At 41.9% G+C, this 16,148-nt stretch overlaps 1 protein-coding gene across 4 annotated transcripts in view; it reads left to right on the forward strand.

Annotated features, from left to right (window-relative positions):
• The window catches only part of FBXW2 (F-box and WD repeat domain containing 2), a 30,299-nt gene extending 14,904 nt beyond the window's left edge, over positions 1-15,395 (forward strand). For 3 of the 4 annotated variants that reach the window (XM_077968214.1, XM_015116948.3, XM_015116950.3), the window contains exons 4-8: positions 928-1,122; positions 3,242-3,375; positions 7,060-7,146; positions 8,675-8,844; positions 14,111-15,395. In XM_077968214.1, the coding sequence (XP_077824340.1) occupies positions 928-1,122; positions 3,242-3,375; positions 7,060-7,146; positions 8,675-8,844; positions 14,111-14,399 (875 nt within the window). In that variant the 3' untranslated portion in view covers positions 14,400-15,395. The remainder of the gene's footprint in view (positions 1-927; positions 1,123-3,241; positions 3,376-7,059; positions 7,147-8,674; positions 8,845-14,110) is intronic. The other variant, XM_015116949.3, reaches the window with a different exon arrangement.
• Positions 15,396-16,148: the final 753 nt, after the last annotated feature.

Raw genomic sequence — 16,148 nt, forward strand, 5'->3', positions numbered from 1 at the left:
TGGCTATTTTTCCGTTGTCTCAAACAGTGGTTCTTGACTAAAGGTGGAATTGTGGCTGGCTTTATTTAGTCATTTCAGCTTTTTAAAAGTTGGTCATTTGGTGCTTTCCTAGGATACTGTGCCATTATCATAGTGACTATACTGGTGGATTCTCAAAAATGTCTTTATTTGTTGAGCCTTATTAAAGGGTCGTTGTGAGAATGAATTAATCATTAAGATTTTAAACTTAAAGTCCTGAATTGTCACCATGATTAGTATAGAATTTTCATCAGGCAGAAACAAGGCCAACTTTTCCCTACAGGATTTTGAGGCTTTACAAACTGTTCGTTGAGTTGTGAATGTCCGGGGATAATTTATCCCAGGTTTTCCTTGAGGTTTCTTCCTTCACATATTTCGAGATGGCTGGAGCAATTCGCAGTTAGCTTTTGCAGAAGTTAGCCCATGCTCTGAGGTTTGTCTTTGACTTGCCTGAGAATGGAATGTGTTTCACCAGACACCTTTACTATTTAACAATCCTTATTTGTTCAGAACTGTTGGGTAATGGACAAGCATGCAAATGTAAACATGCAGTCATGTGTAATACCCATCTATCTGAAGTCAAATCAGAGAGCTCATGATAGCCAAGGATTTATGACATTTTTCAAGTGGAAGCACCAAGGGATGCTTTAGTCTAATGCCCTTCTGTAGCCTGGAGGGTTAAGGGAAAGTGTCTCACCCAAAAAGCTTGGATTCTGTCCTAGTGCTTTTGACTCCTTTGTGGTGACTCTGAGCAAGTTGTGTTACTCTCTCCATGCTTTGGTTTCCTCAGCAGTAGAGTGCCAGAGGAGGGGACCATTAACGTTCTTGAAGAACACCATGATTTTGGGATTGATTTTCCTTCTTTAGTGTGTCTGTTTTCTTATTAACCTCCCTGTTTTTCTCTTGAAGGGTCAGATGACTTGTCTGCAAAGCTGTGGGATGTGAGCACAGGGCAGTGCGTTTATGGCATCCAGACCCACACTTGTGCAGCGGTGAAGTTTGATGAACAGAAGCTTGTGACAGGCTCCTTTGACAACACTGTGGCTTGCTGGGAATGGAGTTCCGGAGCCAGGACCCAGCACTTTCGGGGGCACACGGGGGCGGGTGGGTTGCCCTTTTTCAAGGGTTTTTACAACTTAGCCTCATCCTTTTAAGCCAGGAGCTAAGAATGTGAAATGCTTTATTATTATTATTATTATTTTTTAATTTAACCTGCTTTTTTCAACCCTCTTTCTTAGTCACTGCAGTCATTTCCCTTTATTCTAGTTACTCTTATTTGGAATGTTTTACCCAGTTTTGCTTTTTCTTGCTTTCTTCTGTGAATGTACCCTTCTGGTGGGAAGGGTAGTTTTCATTCTGTCTCGCTCTCTCTCATTCTCTCTCTCCCCACTCCTGTTTCATTTATATCCTGTTGAACAGTCTGTCCCTTTGCTTTTATCAGATTCCATACCTCTAAATTGAGTAAATCCTACTCGTGTAAATTCCACTTTATTTGTAGCATTAGCGCTGAAAATTCTTTGGTGTGATGGTGGTTCCTAGATTGTGTGGTCTACGCAGATTACATCCAGTTGGAACTTGGTTGACAGTTGATTAAAGCAAGCTGCCACCTAGAGATAAGGTGAAAAAAACATACCTGAATGTTTCCTAATGTACAGCAGCCTTATTTTGCAAAAACTGGTCATTTGAATATAGCCTTGAGATTTGAGCTTCTCTCTCTGTTGCTGTTCTTTTTTTGGTCGGGGAGGCTTTGTGTAGAAATTGAGCTATTTCCCAGCCTCTTGTGTAGCAGCTCCCTTCTTCCTTTCCCCCATTTACCCACTGCTTTAGCCTCTGAGAGTCATAGTCTGTAATGTCAAGCATTACGTTTATGAGCAGCCTTCCAAAACTCCCTTAACAGGTTGGGTCCCTCTGTTTCCCAGTAACTTGTACTACTGTAGACCACTTATACAAATATGATCTTGCTTCCCCACCAGACTAAACTCCATAAGGACAGTGATCTTACCTGTCTTGTTCACCCATGTGACTGGAATTACTTGCACTGTACCTGGTGCTTAGTGATTCTTTGAAGTAGAAGTAGCCATTATGCTAATAAAAACACATATTTTTTTGCTTCGTTTTATTTGTCCTCCTGTATACTCTTCTTCAGTCTTTGCTGTCTGCTACAACTTGTTCAGAAATTAATATTTGAAGGTGCATGTATGTATGGAAGTATATGTTAAACGGAGTGTTATGTTCCACAATGTTAAGATGTACCATGACTTCCAGGTGATTTTATTCCCGATCAACTTTGAGAACCCTGCTCTAAAAATTTTTATTACTGTTGCCTAGACATTGCCGAGGTTTTTCTTAACTTCATACCTTTACTATTCCCTCTGCCTGCAGTATTCTTTTTTCTTTCCTTGATAAACTCTACTCATCCTTCAGGGCCCATCTCCAATATCGCCTCTTCCCTGAAGTCCTCCCTGATACCCCTGGGCAGAGTTAGTCTTTCTCCTTGATGTTTCCCTAGCAAGAGGTAAACATTTATATTTTCTGGGCTTCCTCCTCTACTCCCTACTTAGACTGAGTTCCTTAAAGGAAGAATCAGTGTCTTCTATTTCTGGGTCCCTAATGTTCCTTTAGAACTTGGTATACATTTGAAAACAAATATTTGAGTACTCACAATACTGCAAATACTGTTTTTGGTGCTGGAGATACAGCTGTGAAGAAATTCAGACACTTTTGAGTTAATGGCTTAATCTGACCTTTGAGATCCTTGTTTTTGTTTTGTTTTTTCTCTCTTTACATTGGGTTTTATTGAGTCTGGGTGCTGTTTTGCAGCTTCCATTCTTTATAGTTTGTCTTACTGTTAGTGTGTATTAGAGTAGGACCATGTCCTTTTTGTTTTCCTGCATAAATTAAATAAAGTATGATGTAGTATCAGGCAGGCAGTCCTAAGAGGGAATGCCATTATCTCTAACACTTGTTTTGCCTCTCACTGTAGCTACCACAAATAAAAGAGATTGTATTATTCCTAGGACTTTCCACCTTAGAATAATAGCTATAATAGTAAGAATTTTGAAATATTTTTATCATAAAATTGCTAGTTGAATAGCACCATTCTTACAGTGTCTCTGGTTGGGAAATTAATTGGGCAGCTAGGGAAAATAAACATTATTGAACTCTCTTATAAAAGACCCACTGACAGAGACATGTTTTAACTTTGTGTAATTATATGCACTAGTATTTAGCGTGGACTACAATGATGAGCTGGATGTCTTGGTGAGCGGCTCTGCAGACTTCACTGTGAAAGTATGGGCTTTATCTGCTGGGACATGCCTGAACACACTCACCGGGCACACGGAATGGGTCACCAAGGTAGGAAGACTTAGAAGAAATCTTCTTGTCAGGCTTTTTGAGGGAGGGAGTGGAGGATGGTAGATACTGCCTTGTAAGTGTTAGGTGAGTCATAGGATGGAATTGCTGTAGCTACAAAGCATGATGGTATACAACAGTGACCAGCAAGTAGGAAGGTACTTAATAGTTAACAAATAAATGACTTACGGACATGGAAAGATGCCCACAATATATTAGGTGGATAGAGTGGGCAAATAAAACAGGTTACATACAAAAAAGTATGTGGAGTGTGATACTGGTTTCTTAATGTGTTCATGCATCAAAATGTTGAAGGTTGGTATTTCTGGTGGGGTTGTGGGTGCATTTTCCCCTTTAGAATAAACATGTTTCTTTTTTAATCAGGCAAGCAATTTTCATTTTGAAAAAATAATGCTTACAAGAAGTAGGACAAAGAAAACTGTACGGGATCTTTAGTAAAATATTGTAATGTTTTCTTTTTTCTTTAAAACAAGGTTGTTGTGAGGATCAAATGCAGTATTAATAATGGATATACCATGCAGAAGCACTTTTCTTGAGCTTACTATGCCATTCTATGAGGGGGCTGAGGAAACAGTAAGCAAAATAGATCCAGGCCTTACCCTGTGGATGATAGTCTAATAGGAGAAATAGTTTTTTTAAACAATTTCATGGGTAAATATATCATTTCAAATTGTGGTGTTTTGTGAAGGATCAGTACAGTGTTCTGTAAGACAGTCTGGGGCTGGGCACGGTGGCTGACTCCTGTAATCCTAGCACTTTGGGAGGCCAAGGTGGGTGGATCTCCTGAGCCCAAGAGTTCGAGGCCAGCCTGGCCAACATGGTGAAACTCCGTCACTACTAAAAGTACAAAAATTAGCCTGGTGTAGTGGTAAGTGCCTGTAATCGCAGCTACTCAGGAGGCTGAGACATGAGAATTAACTTGAAGCTTGGGAGGCGGAGGTTGCAGTGAGCCAAGATTGTGCCACTGCACTCCAGCTTAGGCGACAAAGTGAGACTCTTTAAAAAAAAAAAAACGGTCTAGGAAAGTAATTAGTTCAGAGAAAGCTTTTTGAGAAGGGGGTTAGACATGAAGAATAAATAGGAGATAGCTGTAGAAAGAGTAGCTGAAAGATTGTTTCAGAAGGTGCAGTATATGCACAGGCCCAGGGAGTGGAAAGAACTTGGAACATTTGATGACCTGGACATAAGCCAGTGGAGCCATGCTGTAGTTGGGGAGATGGGCAGAGAGGTGGTCATCCTGTATGATTTATGAGGCCACAGTAAGTATGGTGGATATCATCAGAAGTGTACTAGGAAGCAATCTATAAGTTCTGAGCAAGTGTCTGATGCGATCTATGTTTTAAGAAAATTAACTGCTGAATGAAGAACGAACTAGAGTTGGGCACAAGTGGATACAGGGTGACCATTTAGGCTTTGGCAGTAGTCTAAGCAAAAGATGCCCATAACTTAGATTTGGCTGGCAGTAATGAAAAGGACACCCATAAAGGATATGTCTTTAAGGGAAAGCCACCTGGACTTGCAGATTCACTGTGGGAAATGAAGAAGAATCAGAGGTGATTGGTGGGTTTTAGATGGGGTGGATGATTATATCTTTGTTTTGAAATACATGGGGCTAAATGGAGAGTAGTTTGTAAGACCATTATTATGTATTGGGCACATTAAGTTTTTTCTTTTTTTCTTCATTTGTTGTTGTAATACAGACAGGGTCTCACTCTGTTGCCCAGGCTGGAGTACAGTGGCATGATCATAGCTCTTTGCAACTTCAAATCCCCAGGCTTAAGTGATCCTCCCACGTCAGTCTCCTGAGTAGCTAGCACTACAGCCATGTGCCACCACACCGAGCTATTTTTTTTTTTTTTTTTTGAGATGGAGTTTCACTCTTGTTATATGGGCTGAGTGCAATGGCACGATCTCAGCTCACTGCAACATCCACCTCCTGGGTTCAAGTGATTCTCCTGCTTCAGCCTCCCAAGTAGCTGGGATTACAGGCGCCCACCACCATGCCTGGCTAATTTTTTGTTTTTAGTAGGGACGGGGTTTCACTGTGTTGGCCAGGCTGGTCTTGAACTCCTGACCTCAGTTGATTCACCCACCTCGGCCTCCCAGAATGCTGAGATTACAGGCGTGAGACACCGTGCCTGGCAGCTAATTAAAAATTTTTTTTTGTAGAGATGGGTTCTTGCTGTGTTGCCCAGGCTGGTCTTGAACTCCTGGCCTCAAGCAGTCCTCCCTCCTCAGCCTCCCAAAGTGCTGGGATTATAGGCATGAGACACTGTGCCTAGCCCACATTAACTTTTTACATAGAAAAGCTATATAGTGTAAGGCAGTTTGGTGTTGTGGAAAACACAGTTGATTGGGGCTAGGATACTGATGGTGATGTCTTGGACAAGTTACTCCTCCTTCAGGACCTGAGTTGTATCATCTGCTAAATGTTCCTGTGAACATGAAATGAAATGTTGGGACAGCACCCAGCAAGGTGCCTGATACTTAGTAATTGGTCTGTTTCAGTTGAGTCTGCAATCCAGACTTCTGAATGAATGAACCCTGCTTCCCCTCTCACCTTAGGCTAATTGATTACAAAATTAGCTAGAACCTGATGTTTATAAACTATCTCAAGTGCTAATGGAATGTTAGCTTTTATTATGTTACTACTATAATTTACATTGTTATTTTATCTTTACTGTAATTAAATGAGGTAGGATAATAGGTGCTTGTCTCCTATTTTAAAGATCAGGAAACTGGCCAAGTTTAGATGGTCTTGGCCAGGGTTATAAAGTCAGCATGTAGCCGGCGCGGTGGCTCAAGCCTGTAATCCCAGCACTTTGGGAGGCCGAGACTGGCGGATCACGAGGTCAGGAGATCAAGACCATCCTGGCTAACACGGTGAACCCCCATCTCTACTAAAAAAAAAAATACAAAAAAGTAGCTGGGTGAGGTGGTGGGCGCCTGGAGTCCCAGCTACTCGGGAGGCTGAGGCAGGAGAATGGCATGAACCTGGGAGGCGGAGCTTGCAGTGAGCTGAGATCCGGCCACTGCACTCCAACCTGGGCGACAAAGTGAGACTCCGTCTCAAAATAAATAAATAAATAAAGTCAGTGTGTGACAGATTCTGGTGCCAAGTCCAGTGCTTTTTCATTTATGATTCACATGGTTGTGAAAGCAGATCATTTGCGTCTACTTCAGTGTCTATGGGCTTTTTTCTTTTCTGTTTCTTAAGTAACATTTTATAATTTTTAAAAATCAGTCCTAATGTTTGCTTCTAGATGAATGCTAAGATTAAATGTTGCCAATGTTTAGACAGTTTTTTTTTGTTTTTTTTTTTTAAAGCATTGTGGTCTTGCTCTGTTGCCCAGGCTGGAGTGCAGTGGTGCAATCATAGCTCACTGCATCCTCCGACTCCTGAGCTCAAGCAATCCTCCCACCTCAGCCTTCCGACTCACTGGGATTATAGGCGTGAGCCACCTCATCTGGCTAACATTAGACACTTTTAGATACTGCTAATAACAGAGAATAGTAAAATGTTTAGCAGAGGTTAATTTGGTAATGAGCTATGGCTTAGCTATTCTAGCATATTTTAAGCTCATTTTCATATTTTAATTTAAAGAATAAAATCGTTGTAGGAGAATCATTAAAAGGATCTTTCCGTAACATGGTTTACATTTGCAGGTAGTTTTGCAGAAGTGCAAAGTCAAGTCTCTCTTGCACAGTCCTGGAGACTACATCCTCTTAAGTGCAGACAAATATGAGATTAAGGTGAGTTTTTTTCTCCATTAATTTGCTTCGTTAAAGAAAAACTGGAAAACATAAGAAAGTTAAAGTGGTATGGCAAAGGGTAAACATTCTGGGAAGAGGAGGGGGAATGTCTTAGTCCAAGCCATTTTAAACCCACTGGAAGAAGAGATGATTTGCTAGCTCTGTGTCCTATGTAGTTTCTTTTTTGTTTTGTTTTGTTTTGTTTTGTTTTTTGAGACGGAGTCTCGCTCTGTCGCCCAGGCTGGAGTGCAGTGGCGCGATCTCGGCTCACTGCAAGCTCCGCCTCCTGGGTTTACGCCATTCTCCTGCCTCAGCCTCCTGAGTAGCTGGGACTACAGGCGCCCGCCACCGCGCCCGGCTAATTTTTTGTATTTTTAGTAGAGACGGGGTTTCACCGTGGTCTCGATCTCCTGACCTTGTGATCCGCCCGCCTTGGCCTCCCAAAGTGCTGGGATTACAGGCGTGAGCCACCGCGCCCGGCCTCCTATGTAGTTTCTTAACTTGGATTTGTAGATGAAAAAGAAATTCACATAAATTTATGTTCAGCTTATTCTTAATTCTTTTTTTCTTTCGAGACAGAGTCTTGCTCTATTGCCCAGGCTGGAGTGCAGTGGCATAATCTTGGCTCTCTGCAACCTCTGCTTCCTGGGTTCAAGCGATTCTCCCGCCTCAGCCTCCCGAGTAGCTGGGTATTTTTTTTATTTTTAGTAGAGATGGGATTTCACCATATTGGCCAGGCTGGTCTCAAACTCCTGACCTTGTGATCCACCTGCCTTGGCCTCCCAAAGTGCTGGGATTACAGGCATGAGCCACCAAGCCCAGCCCATTCTTAATACTTTCTTACATGTCTCCTTCCGTCCTTAATTCTTAGATCTGAACTATGAAAACATAAATACTCATTTATTGTAATGAATTGCAAAGAGTTCACAAAGCACTCTCACATTCTTATTGCATCTCTCTCTCTTTTTTTTTTTTTTCTTTTTCTGAGATAGGGTCTTGCTCTGTCACCCAGGCTGGAGTGCAGTGGTGGAATCTTTGCTCACTGCAACCTCTGCCTCCCGGGTTGAAGTGATTCTCGTGCCTCAGCCTCCCAAGTAGCTGGGATTACAGGCACCCACCACCACGCCTGGCTAATTTTTGTATTTTTAGTAGAGACACGGTTTCACCATATTGGCCAGGCTGATCTTGAACTCCTGACCTCAAGTGATCCACCTGCCTTGGCCTCCCAAAGTGCTGGGATTACAGGCGTGAGCCACCGTGCCTGGCCCATTATTGGATCTTTTAAACTGTCCCATGTGATAGGCATTATCTTCATTGCAGGAGCTGGAGTTAAGAGAGATTAAATAATTTTACCCAAGATTGCACAGGATAATTAAGACTTGAACCTGTGATTCTTGGCTATAAAGCCTGTGGTCTTTCCAGTATACTTCACTTTCTATCTGACTTCAGCAAACACAGACCATTTTAAGGACAAGCTTTTCTGTAGTGATGTGATCTCTCATCTTTCCTCATTTTCTTTTTTCTGTAGATTTGGCCAATTGGGAGAGAAATCAACTGCAAGTGCTTAAAGACATTGTCTGTCTCTGAGGATAGAAGCATCTGCCTGCAGCCAAGACTGCATTTTGATGGGAAATACATTGTCTGCAGTTCAGCACTTGGTCTCTACCAGTGGGACTTTGCTAGTTATGATATTCTCAGGTAATGTTTACTTTGACCTCACGCTTTACCTTTGAAAGCCTGCTGTAGTTCGGTAGGAAAGACAAGAATAAATGTTTGGATCTACCAGTCAGTAGCTGGCTTTTATGAAATGTTTACTGTATCACTTGTAAACAAGGTTATATATACTGAACATCTCAGGAAAAATATTTTAGAGGAAGTAAGCACATGAAAAAGAGTTACATACTGGAACGCCCCCTGCCTGACTGTGTGAGTCATGAGCCACTTCTTTCATATTTAACATGCTTTTCTGGAAAATGAGGGGTGTGGATGAAAAGACCTTTCAGATCTCCATAAGTTCTAATATTTTAAGTTCTACTTCATATTCAGTTGAAATTCTGCATTGTTTTACAAACTTGGTTAAACTTTAGTGGCATCTAGGCATCAAGTGACCTTCTGTTGACTAGTAGAAAGACAGAGATACTTAGAGAAAAATAAAATATGCAGGGTTTCCCTCCAAAGAAATAAATAAGCAGCAGTCCATAGACAAATAATTTTGTGATTCACTGCATACAATAGGCTCCTCTTGGAAATTGACAATATCTGTTAGCATGTTTGGGGCTGATGGAAGCCAGTGCCATGTAGTCATTAAGAGAACTTTGCTGATAGACAAACCTTCGTTTAAGACATGGTGCCATCTCTGATGGGCTGTGTGATTTTGTGTAACTTTCTTAACTCCTCTGTAGCTCAATTTCGTCATCTGTAAAGTGACTATTAAATGAAATGCTTGTGATGAGGACCTAGTACACCACCTGGCAGATCTTTATTAATAATTTAAGTCTGAGAGGCCCCATATGAAGAAACCTGTTTGAATTTGTTTAACCTACTGTACTTCACACCTATTGTGCACACACTTACTAATAACAACTCACAAAGTTAGCATCCCATAGCATGGTTCAGGACTTGGAGGAGTACAGAAAATTGAACATTCTCTTAATTGTTTTTATGCATGACTATTTGAGGTCAGCTTGTGTGGATCTGATCACAGTAACTATAAAACTTTGGTGGGCCGCATCTCTCTGATCACAAAGTTACAACCCCATTTATGCCTTCCTGGAGTCAGACCAACATTTCTAACCAGTTAGGTTTCAGAGGTGTCAGAATCAGTTATAGAAATGATTGATATTTATGCTTTGAGAAAAAAGACTGAAACCTTTCCTAGAAAACATCTGTTTAAGCTTTTCCTCTTGTAGATGGGGACACTGAAGCTGAGACAGGGTAGGGGCCTTGCCCAGCATTCCACTTCTCACTTTATTCCAACATGCGTCCATTCATGCATGGCTGGATTATCCAACAGGCATATACTTACGGTACCAGAAAGCCAGGGACATCAGAAACAGGGGAAAATAAAGTTTTGAAAGAATTTGATATTTTGCAAAGCAAAATATTCAAGTAATCACCATGGGAAAATCACATCTTTGGTAGTTTAATATTGTTTTTATTTTTAATGAAAATTTTAGGAGGGAAGGTGCAAAGGCAAGGTGGGCTAGAGATGTCATAGTTGTTTTAATGCTTAGCATCTCTAAAGGGTTTAATTTGGTCCCACATCTGCTTTCTCATGTATGCTTCTGACTCGGAGTGGCATATAGAGACTATCTAGAGTCCTAGATGAAAGTTCTGTTTTTAGTGTTTGAATAATAGTTTTAAATAATAAACCTGCAGGATTGTTTGCTGGTAGGAATTGCCAGGTTCAGATTTTTTCTCCGAAAAGAATCTGTCTTGTGTCTGCTTTTTTCCTCCCAAACACAAATAAACCAACCTCTATTGAAACCTACTACAAATCCTCTGACCTCTATTGCTAGGACCAGGTAGGGCTACTTAGCTTTGAAGCTAATTGAAAAGAAGCAAAGCACAAATAACAGCATGTTACTCAATAAGTCTGAGATATGATGTGATTGTTTGAGTTAGGTTATCTCTACAGCATGTAAGGTTACTTAGGTTCAAGGACCCAGACTCTGCACAGCAGGGATGTCCGGTTCCATTTCTAAAGTGATCAAAGTGAAAGCCACAAACCTGTCAAGACCTGTGCTCTATTCTGCAACGTATTTGTGGTTCAGTCTTTGGAATCAGCTCATCTTCACAGATCTTAAGCCCTAACTCGGTAGCCACCTATTTTTTGTGTTTCTGTTATGATGGGGACCTACCAGACTTCCTATTTGTTTTTCCTAGCCTCCTTTATTTTTATTTTTGTTTTTATTTTTTTGAGACAGAGTCTCACTTTGTCACCCAGGCTCTAGTGCAGTGGTGTGATCTCGGCTCACTGCAACCTCCGCCTCCCAGGTTCAAGCGATTCTCCTGCCTCAGCCTCCTGAGTAGCTGGAATTACAGGCACTTGCCACGACGCCCAGCTAATTTTGTGTATTTTTTTTTAGTAGAGGTGGGGTTTCATCCTGTTGGCCAGGCTGGTCTCAAACTCCTGACCTCAAGTGATCCACCCACCTCGGCCTCCCAAAGTACTGGGATTACAGGCATGAGCCACCATGCCTGGCTTCCTAGCCTCCTTTAGATCTCTTTTGTAGGAATTTGCATTTGCCTCTGTTTATTTCACCACTACTTTATTCTTTAGATATTTATTGAGCACCCACCTTTGTGTCAGGCATTGTGGTATGCATTGGGAAGCATAAGAAGTACTTACCAAACTCAGGGAGATTAATGATCAGCAGGAGGGGGAAGACTGATGTTAAATAGCTAATTGCAAACAGTTTGTTTAATGGTTGGGTTAAGAGGAGCCTAGTATGGAGTACTTTGAGGCTCTGCCTAGTTTGTGGACTAAGGGAAGGCTTCTAAGAGGAAGAGACATTTGGGCTGAGCTCTAAAGGATGAGTATAAATGCCTTAACTAAGTACCAGGAGTGGATGTACAGTGAGGAATTTTAGACTGAGACACTAGTCCGTTCAAAGGCCCTGAGGTTAAAGGAGCCTCAGGTACATTTGAGAAATTGAAGGAAATTCCTTAAATGCCTCAGTGTGACTAAAGATGGGGGCACAATAAGGAACCATCAAAGAGTTTAGAAGTTGAAACAAGGTGGTAACAGATCAGGTTGTATGTGAGGTTAACTGATTCAAAGGGAGTGAGTAGATGTGGGGAGATCAGTAGAAAGCTGTTGGCAACAGTGCAGGCAAAAGATGGTGTCTTGGACTAGAGGTGTGGTAGTGCAGATAGTAGTGAATAAATTAGAAAAATTTAGGGCATATAATCCATAGAGCTTGGTGACTGAATTTGTGATTTGAGGAGGAGGAGAATTGGATGGTTGCCACGTTTCCTAGCTTGAGCACCTGGGTGAATGAGCAAGTAAAGAAATAGAAAAAACAGATTTGACTAGGAAATTCAGTTTTGGATAGTTTGAGTGTGAGGAACTTTGTCTTACTCGCTCCCGAAATCCTGGTACCAGCATTGGCTAGCTCACTTTAGGCTCTTAGTAAATATTTGTTGAGTGAATGAACATGAGTCATCTAAGTAGAAAATGATGGATGAGTTATCAGTTGTAACTCACTGGAGCACACATATTGGGACCTTTGTTTCCCCTTTACTTCAAGGTCATCTGAACTTACTGCTTTCCCTGGGATCAGACTCCCATCTTGTAAACCTGTTTACAAAGGCTCACGCCATAGGGAGTGTTCAGTGATTGATTTTGGATGTTCTCAAACATGTCATCTAAATGGCTACCTCTTTTAGCAGAAGTTTCTTCCTTTTTCAATCTAGGAGGGTGAACTTGTTCTCTGACTGCTTTTCAAGCAGGGGCCAGCACCTGTTAACTATTTTCTTAGTTTCATAGAAGTGATGTATGTTGATATTCTTAGTATCTTAGTATCATAGACTTTTTTTCAGATATTAACTATAAGAGAACCACATGCGCATGAGAGAGAATTTGTAAAATTTAGACAGGCTTTCAGTATTCTCTCAATCCATATTGCCCAGTTGCATTTCTTCTTCAAGAAAGAGAAAAAATATTCTTCCAGGTCCAGCTGATAAAAGGCAGAAAGGTTTGCTCATTCCTTGATACTCCCGTTATATCCGTTGGAGTGTTTGTGCTCAGCATATTCTCACATACTCTGGCGGTTATATGCTATGCCCTCCCCTTCTAAGGGGCAAAGACTATCTTGCTTATCTCTTTCCAGGGCCCAGCCAGCACTCAGCACCTATGATACTCGGAAAACATTTGCTAGGCCTGCATCGTGTTAGCTATATGACTCATAGCAAGATGTTTTAGTCTTATTTACTAATATAGTGGAGAGAATACCTCTACCTAACTGCATTGTGAGGATTGAGATAACATGCCAGGTCTGGTGGCTCACGCCTGTAATCCCAGCACTTTGGGAGGCCAAGGTGGGCGGATCACGAGGTCAAGAGATCGAGACCATCTTACCAATATGGTGAAACCCCGTCTCTACTAAAAATACAAAAATTGCCGGTCGCGGTGGCTCGTGCCTGTAATCCCAGCACTTTGGGAGGCCGAGGTGGGCGGATCACGAGGTCAAGAGATGGAGACCATCTCGCCAATATGGTGAAACCCCGTCTCTACTAAAAATACAAAAATTGCCGGGCGCGGTGGCTCACGCCTGTAATCCCAGCACTTTGGGAGGCTGAGGTGGGTGGATCATGAAGTCAGGAGATCGAGACCATCCTGGCTAACACAGTGAAACCCCGTGTCTACTAAAAATACAAAAAATTAGCCGGGCATGGTGGCGGGCGCCTGTAGTCCCAGCTACTCGGGAGGCTGAGGCAGGAGAATGGCATGAACCCGGGAGGCGGAGCTTGCAGTGAGCCGAGATCGCGCCACTGCACTCCAGCTTGGGCGACAGAGCAAGACTCCGTCTCAAAAAAAAAAAAAAAAAAATACAAAAATTAGCTGGGTGTGGTGGCGGGCACCTGTAATCCCAGCTACTCGGGAGGCTGAGGCAGGAGATTCGCTTGAACCTGGGAAGTGCAGTGAGCCAAGATCACGCCACTATACTCCAGTGTGGGCAACAGAGTGAGAACCTATCTCAAAAAAAAAAAAACTTTCATCAGACACCACCTTTCCCTTTTATGCCAATATTATATAATGACTGAACCCCCCCCCCCGCCCCCAGCTTTTTTATAAGTGGGCTGAGCTTTTTCTCCTTATATTTTACTTTTTATCAAAAACATTTAACTCTAAATTTGCTTGAATTTAATACTGGTTTTAAATATCTCCAGAAAAGATTATAGTAGCATAAACAGAAGTAAAGTTGCCTTCTTTCACAGTACCTAACTCTCATCCTTGTAGGGTCATCAAGACACCTGAGATAGCAAACTTGGCCTTGCTTGGCTTTGGAGATATCTTTGCCCTGCTGTTTGACAACCGCTACCTGTACATCATGGACTTGCGGACAGAGAGCCTGATTAGTCGCTGGCCTCTGCCAGAGTACAGGAAGTCAAAGAGAGGCTCAAGCTTCCTGGCAGGCGAAGCATCCTGGCTGAATGGATTGGATGGGCACAATGACACGGGCTTGGTCTTTGCCACCAGCATGCCTGACCACAGTATTCACCTGGTGTTGTGGAAGGAGCACGGCTGACACCATGAGCCACCACCGCTGACTGACTTTGGGTGCCGGGGCTGCGGGTTTTGGGTGCAACCTCTGTGGCAGCCAACTGCATGAACCAAAGTTCTCACCTAATGGTATCATCACGCAGTGCACAATCATTTATCTATGTTTGCCAGGGGCCAGGGCTCGGGGTGGGGGAGGGCTTGTTTTATTGACATACAACGCAGCATGCTAATGGGGTACACCATTGACTTCATTTGTACTTAGTTAAGTTGGTCAGTGTAAGAGGATGCATTTTGGGTTCATCTTTCTTGAGTGGAGTATTGGTTTTAAGTAAAGAAAGTTAAATGATCCATTAATCTGCTAATTGGTTGCCTATGAAATCACATTGTGTGTTATTAAAGCTTTTTACCATAGCCTTTTTTTCTTTTGAAGTTGAAGCAAAGGTGCTATGATGTTGTTACAGCAACTTTTCTTACACAGGGTTTAGCTTTTATAAGAGCCACTGTTAAAACTTCCACCAAATACCAGTTCTAAAGAAAGTCTGTCTTCCAGTGCAAATCGGATTCTGTAAATTGATTGTTAGCAACTCATTCTAAACCTTATGTCTTGGCAGAGTCAAGGTTGGCCATGTTTAAGATGTGAGCAAGTTCTGTAGTTTTTGTTTCCATGTTGGGGAAGCTAGTCCCCGACAGCCTGGATGACTGCACAGCCGTGCCCTGGTATAGCAGAAAAGAGCAGTGAGCTGGAAGGTTAGAGACCAGGCCTGTTACCCAGGAACTCTGCAGCCTCTCTGGGTCCCAGCTTCCTTGTCTGCACAGCCAAGTATTAAGCTCAGTGATTTCTAAGATTCTTTCTGGTCCTTTACCTACTGAAGTGTGTAAAAGTTGGTAATGCATTTTTGTCTGATCCCTGATTCACGGTTTCTTTCTGGCAGGATAATATTTAAATGAAATGACTGATAAAAAGTTTTCTATAAGAACATCAATTATATGAAAAGGATGAATAAAAGGAAAATGTAGAAAATATAACTGATTTCACTTAGACAGTTTAAGTAATTGGTTGAAGAAATGCTGATAGAAGCCATGGTTTAAATAGGGACACAGTATGCTATATTAGAAGGATACCTGAACCCAATTTAACTTCCTTCTTTGTCTCTAACTTAATCTGCATCTTCAGGCAGATTAACTTTCTCTTCTAATACCATCATTTTCTTCATTTTTTAAATGAGGGAATTGTCCTAGATTAGGGCTCACACACCCAAATGCCTAAGGGAGCCATGCCGGTAATATAAATGAGTAAAACGTTCTGGGGAGGATTGTGCCGTCCCCTGGAAAGTTGATATAACAGGGCAGTTATTCAGCTCTGTTTTATCATTAGGAGAAAGAAGCCCAGTGTTGGCAGGTCTTTAGATTGTTTCAGGAGGAGCTAGAAATCAGATTTCTATTTGAAATCCTGGATTTTTAAAACGTTACAACTGATAAAATTTAATATAAGGTGAGCCAAACAAAACATGTCCCTGGGCTGCCAGTTTGTGTTGTCCTCCCTCTCTAAAGGTAGGTAATTTTGTGGTTCAGCAGTAGTAATGTTTGTTAGTGGCCACAATCAGGGAGAGAGTAGAGGGAGCAAGCAGTAGAAAAATCTCAGCCACTCTTCAGCTGTCTTCCCTTGTATTACAAGGGTGGTGGGGAGGGACGTATTTCATTCACAGACCAACAGGAAGGTAGTTTGAAGATGAACATAAGAATTGGAACCTCAGTGACAGCTTATGTCTGGGAA

The sequence above is a fragment of the Macaca mulatta genome, chromosome 15, assembly GCF_049350105.2.
Source record: "Macaca mulatta isolate MMU2019108-1 chromosome 15, T2T-MMU8v2.0, whole genome shotgun sequence".
NCBI lineage: Eukaryota > Metazoa > Chordata > Mammalia > Primates > Cercopithecidae > Macaca > Macaca mulatta.